The sequence below is a fragment of the Saccoglossus kowalevskii genome, chromosome 11 (genome assembly GCF_978046115.1).
Source record: "Saccoglossus kowalevskii chromosome 11, keSacKowa6.1, whole genome shotgun sequence".
NCBI lineage: Eukaryota > Metazoa > Hemichordata > Enteropneusta > Harrimaniidae > Saccoglossus > Saccoglossus kowalevskii.
Genome location: NC_140651.1, coordinates 14,067,891 through 14,087,121, shown reverse-complemented (window position 1 = coordinate 14,087,121; position 19,231 = coordinate 14,067,891). Strand labels below are relative to the sequence as shown.

Genomic DNA, 19,231 nt, shown 5'->3' with positions numbered 1-19,231 from the left:
TAAGAAACATTTGCCATACAAATTATTTTAGATAAGGATTGCACTAAATACGTATAAAGATCAGAGTAACAGTGGAGACTACTTGACATACATGCCCTGCACCTTGAGAAGTTTAGACATTATTGATGAGGGTACTTTAGGTAAAATAAAAATGTATAATTTCCGCTACTCGTTCTAGGGAATGGGTTTTGGGATATATATTATATCAACTACGTATATGCAGATAACATTAGGGTAGGTTAGTTTACATGTTTTATTTGCGAAATCATGATCATCAAAACGCAAACCTAAACTTCTAGAATCACTAATGCAAACAAGCCTACAGAATAAATGTTTAGTGTTCATCACAGGTTTGTTTTAACGTATGTTCTTTTTAAATAGAACAATGACCTTACCCCTTCCAGTTTCAACATTATTCGAAGCGAACACTGTGTTATGTAATGCCATTGATCAGAATACATTCGACTAACGCCAGTTTTTAGCTAACGCGGGATATCATCTTTGAGGCAATATTGGGTTTATGCTAAGGAAGTCCTGAACGAGTTTCACTGTACACATCATAGTGCCAGAATTCTATTCAGAATTGCAGAACAGCCTACTTGTTACTCAGGTGGCGATCGAGACTTCGTTAACCGAGTGCCTACAGCCAGTCTAAATCTTATACAGTGACCTATAGGACCCGTAGGTTAATAATTACCCTTCAGTTAGACCTCGACTCATTATTCTAGCTAATTATCTACACGACGTGATGTTGTTACTTATGTACATTGATTATGTTAGAAGACATAAAACGCATTCGGTAGGTCAACGATAGTGCAGTATGTTGTCATGGTAACGTATTTCAAGTATAATGTTGGATAATTGAGAGTACCTTTTGAAAAACTCTTCTGCTTCATCTATTATATAAGAATTGACACAGGTAATGCACGTTTCTAAAATGTGTTTAGTTCAAACGTTTTGAATTTGACAGATCAGACAAAAAGGAAATTGACGGTGGTTATCACGATGATTCTGGTTTGGTATGGGTCCCATGCAGCGTGTACAACTTGGGCAAATGCATTGTTTACGCAAAATTCGAACGCGGACTGTATAACGTCAACTTCCATTTAATGTTATTTCACATAATAAATATTAAGATACAAGTTACTTTAGTTAAATCATTCATTTTTACAATTTGTTGTCGAATATGTAATATATTCTGTTTGAGATTACCGTTATCTATCTACATACATAGTCATTGCAAGTATGCCCCGCAGTAACGGGCCGTGTTCGATCTCGGCCTCGAGCGGTGTATACAACGCGTGTAAAATTTAAACGTGCGTTGCGCGACGACTGTGAAGATTTAGAATTTCATACCTTGAACGAAGTACAATTTCCAATGAATAGTTAATGTTTTCACGTACACTACTATTTGGATTAGCATCTGACTTGTATCCAATTATTAATAAACCGATATTTCACTCAAGAACTATAAAGCAGCGTCAACACAAAAGTATAGTTAAATAAATTAGTATTATTTCATATTGAGAGGAAATGGCAGGAATCACGAAGAAACTCGTGGCCTTCAAATAATTGCGAGCGCCGTATACTTTTACATGGTATATATGATTAATTTAATTCTAACTAACAACATAGCAACCCAGGACTTATACAACATGATAGTTGCCCAATTGTTGTATGATTACCAATATTCGTCATCCTCACGTTCATAGCCTCGTTAGTTTTGATATTCGAATGCTATCCAACATTTTCTTTGAAACTTGTCAACACTAGTTGTCGCACAGTGTCTCATTATTGTAAATAGTTTTTTATTAATTGACAAACAACTCTGTTTTTGCCATATTAATCTAATACACCATAAATGATCGACTCTTCCCGGGTGACGCGAAGGTACACAGTAAAATGACCAAGGACGGCATCGATGACATGGCCTGTGAATGAATGAATGAATGAATGAATGAATGAATGAATGAATGAATGAATGAATGAATGAATGAAATATGCTACACTTTCTGATATTAATTACGTGATCAGGATGAGGCAGTAATATATATATATATATATATATATATATATATATATATATATATATATATATATATATATATATATATATATATATATATATATATATATATATATATATGTACACTCACAAAAAAATGCCAATCAAATATTAGTAAAAGGATACTAAAGATCAGTTCCCGGTGTCAAGAGAGCGTCCAGCGCGCGTACCGCTGACGCTGGGCACATCAGCGTGGCGCCGGAGAAAATTCTTAATGATGGCGACGGTACGTAAGCGTCTGGAGTCTGTGTGCCACTGCAGTCAGGAATCCTCTTTCATAATGTGTTGAAATATTTTGTCGTATTTTCATAAGATTATTGACTGAGAATGTCATTTTGTCTTACGACACCCGTCAGGTTACCATTTTTACGGCGGAAAGTTCGCGCGATAAACATACAGAATATTTTGTTATTAGCACAAAATGTTTCCACACAAAAAATAATGCATCTTTTCCCATTTGTTTCGACACGAAGACATTATCGACGTACTTCTAATTCACATTCCAAAAGTTGTTTCAACCATATTACTATAGTTTTGACTTTAATATGCTGTTTGAGAAAGTCATATTCCCAATATGACGTCATACTATACCAATAACATTGCCTATCCATATGATAAGTAGAAGATAACTCTCACGGCTAACCCTACAATATCAAATTTATTATATAAGAGATGTTTTTGTTCTGAGTATTTAGCGACGAACAAATTAAACTTACTGTGTTCGCGAGTTTAATACATCTGATATTGTAGGGTCAAGAATTTGACATCCTGTTTATTGCGTGTTTCTATTTCGCAGTTTTTAAAAAGACAAACGCACTTTCATGTACCAATCTGATTGCCGGGATTTTGTATTACATAATATGGAAATATAGAAAAAAATTATACTGCTTTATTACATACAAATGAACACACGGTTTGCCGCAGGAATGCTACTTGTGTTTCAGTATGGTTTTAAGCTAACTTGTAATTATCATAATTATATATTAGTTTATTTTCATTTGTTTCAATATGGTTAAAAGCTAAATTGGAATTCAAATAACTGAACAATATATTAGTTTATTTTCATTAGTTTATAATTGCTTGTTCAATGACTACGAGGAGTATTCCCCATGATATACAAATAAACTGTATATATATTCACAATATATATAACTTGTATAGAACTGTGTTACATGTTACCCTCAATTTAAACCTGGAATATAAAATCTTTCTTCAAATTTAGACACATTACATGCAACAAAATACATATTTGAAAGTTTAAATTCCAATTATAGACGCTGGTTAAGTCTAATTCCGAACATGTAGTATATGTATTAGTGTAAAATATATTTGCAAGTGATTCTGGTCGTACTGCTAATATATCACATTGATATGTCATCACATTTGCAACAACCTACACTGTATCTTTAGTTGTAACGTATGGCATATGCAAATGATCAGTGGGAGCCCGTGTTCCATTTAAATGATATTCGAATTACGATTCTCACCGAAGATAACGAATAAAAAAAAACGACAATTAACGATACTACCATTAGCATGTTAGTGAAAGTGAACACTTTTATTTTTTTAAACACGCATGTGTCGTGGAGGAATGTAGTATTATTGTACACACCCCCTGTACAAATACTCAACTAAGTTTTTTTCAATTCGCAAATGCCATTAAAACACGTCTATACTAAATTAATCATCTATATTGCAACATGGGATACATGAATATTGCGCAAATTAACGTCATATAACAAGTCAGTCAAGTAACCTGTATTCATACATGACACAATGCGGTAATAATCTCCATTCATTTACGTATGTTACGCAAAGTAATGACGTATATAAGATAGGCTACTAACGACGTCTTGTCTCAATTGACTCTAATTGGAACCCTTATTATGTCTTCTCCAATGAATAGCCCTGACCAATTGGGATGGCCACAACATAGCCTTAGTTTATTTGTGATTGACATTCTCCTTACATTATACAACCCCAAAAAGTATAATATTCACAGATATGTGTTTCAATTTATTACAGTAAATGAGTCCAGATTTGGATAACGGCGTGGGTCATATTACTTGATTAAAATTGTTTGCACGCATTTGTCGGGACAATTCGGCAATGAAACAATAAGATTATGTTTTCACTTCCTGTATTCAGAACTGAAAGAAGTATTACAATAGCGTTATGTTTCCGGATGTGGTCACGAAAGTAATTGTGAACGCTATTTAAATTGTACAATGATTCCTCTGTATTGGTTTGCAGAAAATGTGTAGTATTGAGTATAAAGAATGATGTTAAGCCACGGTCATAGCCGGGGGTATAAATAACGAGACATTTGTCTGGCAACACTTAGATCCACTCTCTGTAGAAATCAACTGTTGAACTCTGAATTTGGTATTTTAGGTGACACATTTAATGGTTTGAGGTAATGTGGTAATTCGTAACGAGTATGATTCGATAGCGTATATATAATATATAATTAAATACAATTTAAGATGTTAACCGAAAACGACCTGAAATCGGCATTAATCTGACGGTTTCGGACAGAGTGTCACTCAGCATAAACATTGCCAGCAGTGTCTTAGCATGTGTAAAATACTGCGCGTTTCCTGAACGCCTCACAGGTGCGTTTGCTAAGGGAACCCGACCAATTACATGTCTGTACATTTAGAATAATACGTTGTCAAGTACTACGTCAGCCGTACGTCACGCGCGCGCCTCATATGTCCCTACTAATGTTTACTATCATCTGAACTCTCCACATCTTGTAAGTAAAAAGTCAAGCACTATACAAGTCTTGGATATATATTCGATATTGGGAACAAATATTAGCGCTACATACTGGACTTTCTCTTCATTGATGTTCTCACGCTTTAGCGCCTGGTAAAGATTCTACTACGTATCTCTAGCCAGGAAAATAAAAACAACAGTAAGTCTAATCTACAAATGGATATGCAATTAGATTTCTAAATATGCAATTTGTTTTCTAAATACCACGTTCTGTACAGAAATATTTATATTTAATAATATTGTCAAAAGCGTTAATTGTTTTATTGTTTTTGTTTTGTTTTTAGGTTTCCCCTGATATGGGATATTGTATTTTTATAACTATTCTTATCCTGAAATAAAGTTTAATAATAATTAATAATATAATAATAATAATATACTTGGGAAATAGAGAGCCCCCACACTGGGTAAAACCACCGATAGCATTAAGTTAAACTACCGTTAAGCTATATAACAATTTGCAAGTCTTAAATTATCATGCATTTGTTTGTAGGTTTCAGAAAACATTTTATTTACCAATGAGGAAAGCGAGATCTGAACAAGGCTATGTATGATTGCAGGTTAGTATTATATGTAGTGAAAGATAAAATCATAAACGTTCAAAATAAAGAAAAAGTGAAATAATAATCAATCATTTTAAATCCTAAAATAAAAGTTATACATTACTCTCACATTAAAGAGATACCTTACAAATTCACTAACAAGACCTACATGTGCAGAGTAAGTGACCAGTAAAGGTGTTTAATTTTGACGCAAATTGATAAAAATAGGCCAGATAAAAAATAATCCGAAAAGGACACCCAATTATAAGACTGATTAAAATGAGAAATTATTCTAACAACCTTTCAAATTCACTAAAAAGACCTACATGTGCAGAGTAAATGATCAGTAAAGGTGTTTAATTTTGAAGTAAATTGAAAAATAGACCAGATGAAAAATAATCCGAAAGAACATCCAATTATATGACTGATTAAAATGGGAAATTATCCTAATAACCTATCCACGCTTAAGACGAAGCATGTTTCACCTCCGCCTACAACACTGGTAATACTGGCGATGGTTAGTTAACGTGATCGAGGCAGGATTAGCTGTACAGTAACCGTGTATTACTTCATCTTAGAGACGGTAACTTCAGAGAAGAATCATAAATTATTCAACTCAAATGACATTAAATTCAAATTAAATTCAAATAGCAAATATAATATAAATTAACATAATATTGCAGATTACCTATGCATATTTATTTTTCAGCGTCTTATTTTATTCTGTAATTAGAGTGACTAATGGCTATTGTCGACACATTGCAACATTCAATATTTCCATCGCGCATGGAATGTGATAAGCTTAGATATAGGGCACTTTGAATATCTCAATTGGAGTAGATAATTACCATTCAAACATATGATTAGATGTTTTTGTTTGCAAGCATCAATACAATGGTGATATTTGGACCATTGTTTTCTATAGTGAAAAGTTCCAGAAATTCCATTCGGTTACATATGGCGAAAAATATTATATATGATTATAAGCTGGATACTTATTATTGTCACGAGTAGTTATTAGAACATCCAGATGAATAATTTGTATCTTCCGTTTTTAATTGTTAACATAAATTTTCACGGAAAATGTCCAAAATGTTCGTTTTTGCATTTTGCACCAGTCATCACTTTCTTTAGTTATTTTTTTTTTTCATTATATATATATATATATATATATATATATATATATATATATATATATATATATATATATATATATATATATATATATATATATATATATATATATATATATATATATATATATATATATATATATATATATATATATATATATATATATATATATATATATATAATTATTTATTTATTCATCAGCGTTATGATCACGCTATGATTTTTCTTCAAGCTTCAAGCTCCAATTTCTATACATATTTTCGTCAGACCACACGAACATGATCACTAAATAAAATATTTTAAAATATAAACGGGTTATATAACGATTATCCAGTAATCCTCATAAAATATTCAGCGATCCACGTGGTGCCAAATGCGTTTATTGTAATGTGATACTGGCTGTGTTTGATACATCGTGTAGCCGTATCCTAAATACTTCATGAATTGTCTTCTGATTTGCTAAAGTCAGGTATGTATAACATATTTGTCCAATTCTCCGACATCTCATTATACGTCGAGAATATTTTGCAAACATTTTTTTGGACCATTTTCGTTTTGCGATATATCCTTAGTTTGAAAATCTGCAGTTGATTGAATCAGCGATAATATTTTGTATACGCCAAGACTAATATCTTCGATATGCAGTCCACATTCTGTTTCGAATCATTTAGATTATAACGAAGACTATGGCATATGATCAATCTTCTTTCCTGTCTAGTATCTCGAGAAATAGCTATAACGATGTGAAGATTGCGTGCACGAACACACGTCCCATTTTTAAAAAAACACAGAAATAAACCATTTAATTGACTGAATTTATAAATCGCACTCATCCGTCTGAACTAAACATAGAAAGTTGACCAAAATGATGTAGTGCAGAATGCATCGCTAATGGCAACGCGCGGATTACGTTCCCGCGTAAATCTCACTTGATAGGCACCGGTCTTTCGTTTATTATCCCTTTTACAGTTTTGTAAAAGACGAACATGTTTTATTTAAATACACGCTTTTATTTTACTGGTGGAAACGTTTTGCCAACGATTATCGCCATGAGGTTGAAGACGTAAACGAACGAAAAATATAATTTGAATCCAATACCAACCTCAGGAATACTACTCAATTCTTCAAGTCTCGCGTCATTTTTATTATAAAGACGTCATAAGCGACCTATTACGCCGATATGTTAAAAACGTGACATACACATGGTTCATGCTTTCAAGTACGTCGTCAACATCATTGTCACTCGTACGCAAATTAGCGATAAATCAGAGCGATTTAAATAATTAGCAATAAAATAAAGAGGACCATTGCAATCATCGTCAATCAACGTTCAGCTGGTATTCCACGTAACATATATGTGTCATGATTGGCTGCTGGGCCACATCGAGGCCACGAAACAATGTCCCTGGTTTACATTTTTTTGGTATATTAGAGGGTTAATAATTGTTTGTGTTGGGATAGCCTCGGAAGTCTTACAGGTTCTGTTGTTTCACGCTCTGCTGCTTTTTCAATTTACCTTGCCGGAAGTCACATGATCATTTCTCTGAGGTCATCAGATATATGATGCATATTGCTGCGCCGCAACTTTGTCCAATTGGTGTAGATATCGTCTGCCAATACGTCTCGCACGTTGTGATTTTGTATTTTTAACATTAGCTACAGTCATAATATTTTTTTACCTCCGTCATAGCAAAACAATAAACACATCAACTCAACGATTTAGCGGATTATGGTTGGAAATCTAAATCCTCCAACGATCTATTTTTGTGCCAACAACAGAAATATTAGAACGTACGCTTCATCGAGCATGAATTTATAGAAATATGCAAAGCGACGTCTAGCATTTCTTTCTCGTTCCATTCAACCACCTCACATGTTTATGTAGATGAGAATTGATTATTTCAAGTACGTTTTTATAATACTTTAAGAAATCAAATTAATTCAGTTTACGTTTTGATTTACAACCAGTAAGAATACATTTGTTGCTAACATTAAGGGAAGATGACCAAGAATTATTTTAGTTTTACGTACTGGATAAATCAAGGTGAAAACACCGTATTCTATAAAATACATTGAATCGGTTCGCAACGCACCTTACTGAATATCGTAGCAGCCATGCTCAATAAAGATGCAGCCCAGTTCCGCTGGAGCACATGGTTCAATGGTCCGATACAGTGTACCCCATCATTAAACCATCGTCAGGGAACGTTCATACACACGTTTTGACATACATAGAAATGTTGTTGCTATGGATACATGCTGAAGTACAGCACTCACCTGTCATATCAACCAGGTCAGAATTGTCGTGCACCGATCGGCGGTTATCATTTATTTCACGCAGCCGCAGAAGCATTGAAATCGTTTACCGCCCGCGCATGACCAGATGCAAATCTGTTTTTTTTTTTTCAAAACATTCCTATTTCATACCTAGTGATTTATGAAATATGTACAACTATCACCTAAAACACTGCAATTTACATAATTTGCATAATATGTAAATATATAATGTAACGTAATTACAATTGTTTCTTTTCAATGTTATAGGTGATTGACCGTTCAATGTGAACTCTAGCGTATTGCGTTAAAGGTGCAAACCGAACATCTGCCGGGAAAATCGAATGGTTTGGTTGTAAATTTTATTTTTTTATAGCTCAATGTCAAATTGCTGGTCTTTAGGCGGTGTTAGTGGTGGTGATGGTGTGGGAGGGGGCGGGGGTGGCGTAAATAAACTTTTACTTCATCAAAATTGAACACCACCATTGTACAGCACGTTATTAAATGTGGAAATGCCGTACGACCACGTTTGTCGAATTTATTGTCGCATTTACGACGGTATAATCTTTCTTTGTCCTGATTTCACATTTTATTTAACTCATAACGCGAGATCTCGTAGTGAACGGTAAATATTCTTTTGGGCGGCCAGTATTATAAAATAACATTTATTCAGTTTCAGTGGGCAACTTAAAGCGACAGTGTCGTCACCTACGCTTGCGTCAGGTGATCATAGCGTGTCATTGTTTACAAACAAGCGTCTATCCATGAGCCTTTGCGTTTTAGCGTGTGTTGTTATCGTCGCTTGGGAGTCAATTCCCGCGCGTGCGCAGGGACGACCCTCCCGCTTTAAATACGTTACGGCCATGGTGTAACTTGCGTTCGAATTAAGTGTAAACAGACATTGCAATTACACACAGTGTATACGTCACAAGGTCTCATATCGAACACGACGTGACGCGAAAACTAAAGTGATTTCACATCAACTGATAACGCTACTACCTCGTCAGTTTTCGTTTCATGATGGCCTCTCACCTGCCATTCAGATTCCTGTTCCAGCCTGTTTAACCTGTTCAAGCACCGGATGAATGTAATAGGTAACGAATTAAACACAGTAATAGTGTAGTATTTACATGTAAACGGTGACTCAACTATAAAAATCGTAACGAGAAATGAATTAATTCTTAATAGTTTTGGCATTTGTATCTGAGACAAAGCATGTCATTACCATAGCAACACGAATATGAATTCATGTCTCAGCGTTATGTATGCAATGCATTCTACGTTTTTATTTGTAATAAGATTAGTAAAGCATTTTACTCGGTAAACACACGACTTTATTATATTGCTTGATTTCTTGAACTTTGTTAAATACTGAATATAATAAATCACATGATCGTTGAAGCTGATGACTAAACACAGGAAATTAACAGGGTTTCGTGCATTCTGAACAGAACACACATGCAACGGGCAGTATTTGAAGTTCATCGACGTCATCTGAACCATACTCTGTGTTAACAGTTGGCGAAGTTTTGAATTACGTTTCACAAATAATGAAACGCGAAAGTGATCAAAAAACATTTTTTTTGATAATTATGCAAAATATATCAATTGTATGTCACTTAATATATGCATAGAATGATATTTATTTGAAGGCCTTTCAATGATCAGTTTGAAACTGGAGTTTCTGATAAAGCTTAATACACAAATAGAAACTCTAAATTCAATATTACAAAAACGAAGTATATGGCTCGTACTCGTTTTTCAAATATAAATCTACATAGGTTTACGAATGTCCCAGTGCATTGAAAGTTTTTTTATAGTTCAGAATTGCTTATTTTGTAACCACTTTAAAAACCAAGACGAGTATAGACATAACATACACAGCGAACAAATCCGACATTAAGACACTTAAGTAGCTAAGAGTCTAATTGGTATGTTATCTTCATAACACTTTCTTCATTATGAGCTCATTGTCATCACGGTGTCGAAAATGTAAAAACAACTGGGTCGCCAGTCGATTTTTTGTTCTCTAGATACAAGAGCCCCAAATGGTTACACTTTTTTCTATGGTGAAATTACTTCTTTATATCTCGATAAAATGAGATGAATAATATGAATTAATATGAATCTTTATATTGTGAATAATTTTCAAAATTACACATAAATTGTTGAGTTTCTATACTAGAATGATCCCTGTTATATATAACATTGCCTATATGTGCAGTAACATGTTCAATGGTAGAGAACACATTGAATTCAGTCCAAACTGACTTAAATAAATAATTATTATACGCAAACTACATGTGTGTGTAAATTAAGTTAACGAAAAAAAACCCCAGAAGTTCGTGAGTTTAATCTAACGCGACATTGTGAGAACACATTTATAGATTTTATGTTATAATAGTGTATGCATGGGATGGTGCAAGTGTCTGGCAAGTAAACAGACGTTACAGCGAATTAATTCACCAGTACAAAATAACATTATTGTATTTGAAGAGTGTGACTAAAGCAAGGTGTAATAATAGCAATTATTTTTTTTTACAATCTGCCCAAATCTTGGAGTGATAATTTTCACAATACGCAAGCTTTGTTCTTGTATTTCTTCATAAATCGGTCGCCCTCACAGTTTTATGTGTGAGAGGAACTCGGGGGAAAACTCGTTTTCCTGCATGTACAGACATATCAAACCGTTTTTCCAAAAGTGGGAAACACTTAAAATGATGTTGTCAGTTTGTTAAGGTAGTATTAGTATCTCAAATAAATTAGTAAGTCTAAACCAAATTAGTTGGGAATAAAATCATACAGTCAACAATGTGTGAATATATTACTACATAATATATTATCTTCTTTCCGTGTTTCAGTATTGTGAACTCTTTCGCAGTGTTCGCAATACTTCCAATACTTATTTCAAACCCCGGGCTGACTGTAGCAAGGGAGCAGTTACCTGATGAAATAAACACATCACACTGATGCATGCCTGCAGACAAACTAACAGACCGTTGACATCCACGCAGTTTCATAAGTTCGACCCCCGAGGACAGCCCCGACTCTCAAGGCGATAGCTTGTCTGCAGTACCCATAAAATCAAATAAAGCCATATTACTCAACAGCCGCGTGGAATTACTGTTACCATCATCACAGATTAACACTGCTGAATTGTGAGTGATGGTGATCGCAATGAGGTAGTTATGAGACCTGTCACAAACACAAAACGTGTTTCGACGGACGACTAAAATATGGATTTTCTGTTTTTCCTTTAGGAGTGGACTACATGTGGAGTGATATATTTTCACAATGTGTAATGTGTTTACATGTATGAATATTATACGCACAACAGAGTACGAGACAGTATACTAGTATTCTAACTGTGCGAAGAAAATATTTCGAGCGTGAGATAATTTTCCTCGGGGACCCGATTCTCGCGAGACATCATGTGACTTCATAATTTATGTACTGGTTTGAACAAGGGTTACACCGTAATGATTTATACGAAATTCTTTTTAGAAAATGTCTGTTTTTTCACAGTCTGTTCACTACATATACATTACTGAACTACAAGACACACATTTAAAGGTTGTTGACATTTCGGATCGTCTGCCACATGATTCTTGCTAGTTTCGTCAAACAGCTAGTATTTTCGACTTGCACGTTTAGTATTTTCGGCGCACGTGTATATATATGTTTGAGTAACAGACAAAGCAACATGGCGTCACTAAAATACACGGCTTTGTCGTCTGTAGACATTGACGTGTTACGATGGCGCCAACGTCTGCGCAATAGTGTCCGTGCTCATACGTTCCGAACATGGCGGGAGTTGAGTCGGTAAGGACGGACTACAGGATACTTCTAAGATTTAGGCACGAACTACTAGAGAGTTCAAACTGTAAACACCGATAATGTGATAAACTTAAAGATGTTCCGTACTGACAACCTGAAAGTACACATTTCCTATTGGAACAGCACGTTGTAACGTTGATATTTTAATGGTTTCAATATTGAGTGAAAATGACTGCCCCAGGGCTTCACACTAGCCCACTGAAGCCCACAACTCACCATTAGCAAACCAACAATACTGACTCACGGCGAGTAACCTAATCTTGTTACAGGCACGTAATGAAAATATCTATCAGCTGAGATAATTTTTCAAATATTTACTTCTTTAGTTTTAACTTTCGTTTTTACCTCTTGACGATTCTAATGACTGAGTCGACAAATCGATATTCACCATTGGCTGTAAGTAGTAACACAGAAATTCAAATCTCTGTGGCCATAACTGATACGGTTCGCCATTGTTACAGTATGAATTGAGTGAATAAATTACACATCGAAACAACACTATCTGACTCTAAACTTATTTCCCGACATCTTTATTGCATTCTTCCAGGGCTTGACAAACACTCGACAGAACGAAAAACAAAAACAACGCTTAGTTCCGGAAAATGGATGGTAACAAGAGGCCGAAACAAAAAAAAAAAAAAAACAAAGAAGAAAAACAGGACAATGGTGTCAACATCTCAAACATTTCCCATTTATTTTAAAGCGGGAGGATCGTCACCTGCACCATGCGCGAGAATTGAGTCCCAAGCGACGATAACAACACACGCCAAGAACGCAAAAGCTCATGGATAGACGCTTGTTTGTAAACAGTGACACGCTATGGCCGTCTAACGCACGCGCAGGTGACGACTCTCCCGCTTTAATGATACTACACCAAACCCGAAAAACTCCTTTACACTAGTAAGTATTGAAGTAGAGCCGGGTAGCAGACGAGGCAGCAGAGGTCAGAGCCAAGCGTGTCATAATGGCGAAAGGTAACCAAGGAAACCTGGCGGCTAGTGTGTCGGAGATGTGATAGGAAAAACGGATGACACGATGAATCCCAAGGGTACCCTCAGGGTGTATATACCCGATTAGTCATAGAAAATGAAAGGGAATAGCCAGGAAAGATGAATGAAGAGATTTCCCGCTGACGTTTGCGGGTCAGTGTTGTTTTCTTTGATGTATTGTTCAATTTCATTACAGACGTCGTTACACAAGACTTCTTTAAAAGACGATAATGTTATTTGTGTGCCCCGTGTATGTTACTAGTAGTTGATGCATTTTAAAAGCAAAAATGTGCATTTACTATAGAACGTAGATAAATATTGATACTAGTTTTAGGGGAAACATGCGTTGTTTTGCTTGGGTAAAAGGCGTTCTCATTCTCTGCATCAATCAGCGCCGTCTCCTACGTTTAGGGTCTCAATTTTACGACCGACTTGTACCATATAGAAGTTCAAGCGGTTTCACTTAATGGTCGAACGAAATGACGCTGACTTGGAATTAAAACAATAACTTCGTGATTTTGTTTGCGGTGTGACATATTGTCAGACATCGTTGATTGAGAGAGAGAAGAGTGGGCTTCCGGGGAGATGCTGGATTGTTCGAGTTACGGATATCGAGTTACGAACACCGAGTTACGAAAACATCGAGTTACAAACATGATATCGCCCATATCTTAGAAACCACGCCCACTCGATGTTCAATTAACAGCAACGGGCAACATAAATTGCTAAAGTTGTTTAACGTCCACATTTAGTAACTCGAATTTTAATTAACAGTTAACCGAATTTCGAGTTACATAAATTTGTTTTGTTTTTTTGTTTAACGTTTTATGTTTCTCGTAACTCGAAATTCGGTTAACCGTTAATTGAAATTCGAGTTATTAAATTTGAATGTTAAACAAAACAACAAATCCATGTTGCCAGTAAACTGTTTATTAAAGTTCGAGTCATTAAATGTGGCCGTTTCAAAAATAAAAAATATAGATTGCCCGTAACTCAAAGTTCTGTTTACTGTTAATAAAAGCTCGAGTTACAATTTGGGCGTGGTTTATCAAATGTAGGCGTGGTTTCTCAAATATGGGCGTGGTCATTAGCGTAACTCGATGTTTTCGATCTCGTGGGTCTCGTGATCTCCGTAACTCGAACAATTAAGCTGATTATTCATATTGTTCATGACGTTTTCTCATGAATATTCATATCATAACTTCTAACGTATTCACCTATACAGTGTACGACAGTGTAATAACTCATATAACGTTACATTGTATACGTACTTGCAGCCCATAATCTCTACTTTAAAACAATGTCATTTTTATTTTGCTACCCCGAGAACTAACAGAGAAAATGCACTTTTTATAAGTGTAAACAAAAACACCACTGCCAGGTGGTTTGTTTGCTTTCATTGTTTACATTATTATAACCACTATTTGTTTATAATCAGGGTAGCCCACTGGCTGACATACGACCTTCGCGTCACAACAGCAATCATGCCAGACTAGTTTTATGATGAAATAAATTTTCTAGGAAATGTAAGAGATCAAAGATGTGTTCAACTAAATTATATGTTATAATATTGTGATATTTATTCACAAAACTATTGTATATTTGTATTTGAAAAGTGATTAGTCGTGTATTACCCGTATTCTAATATTAAATGATTATTTAATTTGCATCATAATTGATTTGTGTCACATGATCTCGACTACATTTGAAAACATTCAACACACATACGACTTGTAAATATCTATTTTTATCAATGAAAATTCTTGGAAATCGAAATGTTTGACGCACGTTTTCGATTATAACACGTGTAAATTCTTGTGCGGTGTACGATATGGACGGGAAAGTGTCATTTATCGCTGGGTGTTGTATTTAAAAAAAATACACGCAATACAACACGTGGTTATGAACTAACGCAATATTGTTATTGCATGAACAATATCTACATAGGCAATAACTATCAAATAAAATGTGAGTGAATGTGACACTTGCCTGAGGGGTATTACACGACGTCACATCCGCTATTCTATAATAAGAAACGGAAATTGAATTATGATGAAAATACGTTGGACGAACACATTCAGCGAATATTACGTTTTCTCGACTTAGCTATTTACATTATATATTTCCCTCGATAAACAGGTGTGATTGATCACACTAGCAGTTACAGTCTAAAGAACGTTACTCTCCATCTCGTGGGTCGGTGTGTGTATTGACATTGCTATCAACCTTCAAGTTGAATCGCCTCAAGTATGAATTATTGGTCGAAATACAAAAGGATTATTATAAAATGTGGCAATGCGCGTGTTCAACTTGTCCCGGGCGCATCTAGCAGATAATATACCTATCGAATGCGCTGAACGGTTTTTCTTCAGTTTCAGCCCAATCTCCATTAATTCGTTACTACTATAAGTTATGGTCGTTTTTACCAATTTATTTCAGAATTAAAATATTGGTGAAAATACAGAATATGTTGAACTATATGCATAACGCTTTTATAGGAAAATTCCGCTCATTAAATGCAACTTTATAATACTGTGTAATAATTCTTACCTATTATGCTGGAATAAGTGTCTTTATGCACAATTGCTTTTAATTAAAAGAGCGAAGGGTTAATTTAATTTGTGAATCTCAACATTTGTTTTATAATTGCATTTCCTGATCACCTGCCGCCACGTGTCAGTCACAAGACTGTGATTTGCGCCGTGTCGTATAACGTGTCTATTTCGTGAATAGATACAACGTTGTGGGTACCGAGAGTGTTATTGTTTATTACTTCAAATTAAAGCGGGGGGTTCGTCACCTGCGCACGCGCGGGAATTGAGTCCCAAGTGACGATAACAACACACGCTAAACGCAAAGGCTAATGGGTAGACGATTGTTTATAAACAATGACACGCTATGGCCATCTGACGCATGCGCAGGTGACGACTCCCTCGCTTTAAGCATTTTCGCTGCTCATGAAAGCGCGTAGAAAGGTGAGAGCGAGAAAATTAGGTACGTCAAAGGGCATCGCCATAAACCTTGGCTTCTTTGTGACACCCGATGATTAGCGCAAAGAACCACGGTGAAATACGTACGCTTTCACTGGCGTATTTCATATGCTTGCAAAGACAATACCAATCAGCACACCTCACGCGTTAAGACGGAATCACTCTAACATATAACGGGGTCGGTGATGATGCATAAACTGCACTTTAAATGTACTTTTTCCCACTTAAACACTCGCTTAAAGGGCGAAGATGTATTTTTATCGACAAGAACAAGTTGGCGTTGTATGCCCTCATTCTAGACACACGCTGATTCGTTGGACATCTATAAAGACGGGATTTTTGACATTAAACAAGAATAATATACACGTCATTTCGCATATCACTTTATTTTAAAAGACCCAAGGCTGACAAATTACCCTTTATTTATGAATTTTTATATCAGATGTCAGGTATAGTAAGTGCCATGGCAACACGTTTCCGGGATAACTGTACCAATCTTGCTTGACATTTTCGTTCAAAGTAGAGTTCCATTTTAGAGAGTAAATCTGGATGTCGAATAATATAGTACAGGGTATTTTCTAAAACCGATGATAAGGGCGTTTATGAATAAAAAAAGCAAATAATATGACGTCAGCCGCGACCATTGGCAATTATGTGATCCGATGAGGGGCCAGTAGTAAGAGTGTGTCGCAATTATCAAGAAATCCTACCCCGTTCTAGAAAGTCAAAATATGATAATAAATACTCTTTTTTAAGATATTCCGAGTCATATATGTTTGTGGATGATTTTTACAAAACGGGCTATTCCTCATGTAAGCGAAAACATGGTGGTGCATCATGGGTAAGTTAGAACCGAAATGAAACTTGAAGTCATGTGATAACAGTGACACCGGCGAGTTCACTCGACAATTTCTGCTAGGCAGGTACACATTTTGTGACGAACTGTGAAATTTATTAGCTAAAATCGCCATTCGATTCTGAGTGAGTACGCGTTAACGTTTATCGTAGAGTGTTTATTTGCTTAGCCAGCGCAACTGACTGCAAAAAGATATCGATGGGTTCCATTCTATTAAGCAAAGTAACCAACGACTCGAATATTGACATCCGGAGTTCCTACTATCCGTGAACTTCAGTTCCACTTATTAGAAATTGTCAGTGCCCTTGCAATGTACCGTTGTCATGGTTACCCTCAAATAACGTGGTATGACTTCAGCCTCAGAGAACGATAATTAGTATGCAATAAAATAAATGGTGGATGGATGCGAAGTAACTTTTCGAGATTTATGTTTAATATAGCAATTTCACCTCACTATAAATAATCTTCTTTCGTTCTCTAGACATAGTGTTCATTTATTTAGGAATTCGAAAGATATATGTAAAGAAATATCGCATATTTGCTCCACAGAAGAAACAGTTCATGCATAGCAATGACATCTCTAATGTAATTTCTTTATGGACCCCTGAGTCTGAAATGAAGGCTAATAATAATACTAATAGCGATAATCGTTTTAGTGTTTGACCAAAACAAAATTTGATCATCGAATTTTCATAGTAAGTGACCAATATTAGCCATATCTTTATAAACGACACAACTAATCAGCGTCAACTCGGGCTTTGAAACAATAATAATTAATAACATATATACATACGGGAAATAAAAAGGATTTTACAAATATTGGTTTGTTTCGTTACAGTGCTGGAAATTGTACACCGTATAAATGTAATGGAGTTACCGCACAAGTGTGTAAATCTAATAAACTTGTTTTTGTGTGAAGACAGACTAATACGCAATATTTGTGACGCATTCACGACTCCATTTAAAACGGAAGTCAGCACCTCAATATGGAAGCGACCAGGTCACGTGGAATTATGGTGTACCATGGGTAGACGGAGACAACCTTGTTCTACTCAAAACAAGATCATCTGACAGCTGTCATCTGAAGCGTTTGACCACAACTAGAAAACGACCTTGTTTTCATCATGCACAATGACATCATCGTTATAGTAACTGTACTCGGGGTAAAGTCTTCGTGATTAACGACATGGCATATATCTGCAGAGAAGTCGACAGAACTGAGCTGTCAGTTTGGTCTGCTTCAGGCTGGTCGTTTGCATCAGTGGATATTACGGGAAATGAGAGAGGTATCCTCCAAGATTCATCTTGGCGGGACGGCTCATTTCCTTTCAATGACGAATGTATTCTACCTACATTATCTTGGATGAAATAACCGCCGGCCATTGGCAGAAGACCTGCTGATTGCATCCGCCTGCTGCGCTGATTCTCTATATGGACAGGAAGCATCATTAACCGGATGTCGGCAAGGGGTCTGTCCTTTAGAAAATGAGTAGCGTAAGAGAAGAAGTGGTCGTTCCCTTTGAGAGACAATTAAACGAATAAGTCTTTAATGAGTTCGTATGTTCACGATGATCGGCTATTTTTTGAAGTTCAATGGAGCGAAACAATTCACGATGCGTGTGATGACTTGAGATTGAACACACCTTGACAATGATCCAACGGTTGAATCAGCGGAGAATGGCGTGTTTATTCCTTTTATCACCGATATATTTACGTGCTTCCTTCCAACATTTGAGCCATTCTAATTCAAAGTCTGATAAATTTCA

The 19,231-nt window shown here is 35.6% G+C and overlaps 1 protein-coding gene across 3 annotated transcripts in view; it reads right to left on the bottom strand.

The window, feature by feature from the left end:
• The window catches only part of LOC100372691 (uncharacterized), a 59,660-nt gene that overhangs the window by 19,482 nt on the left and 20,947 nt on the right, over window positions 1–19,231 (bottom strand). Inside the window, exon 1 of one of the 3 annotated variants that reach the window (XM_085504881.1) lies at window positions 8,797–8,858. The exons of 1 other annotated variant lie outside the window; for it this stretch is intronic. Coding sequence is in view for 1 of the 2 variants with exons in the window: in XM_085504880.1 (XP_085361006.1) it covers window positions 8,613–8,636 (24 nt within the window). In the remaining variant the exon portion in view is untranslated. Of the gene's footprint in view, window positions 1–8,612; window positions 8,732–8,796; window positions 8,859–19,231 lie in introns of those variants that run through there. One more of the 3 variants, XM_085504880.1, reaches the window with a different exon arrangement.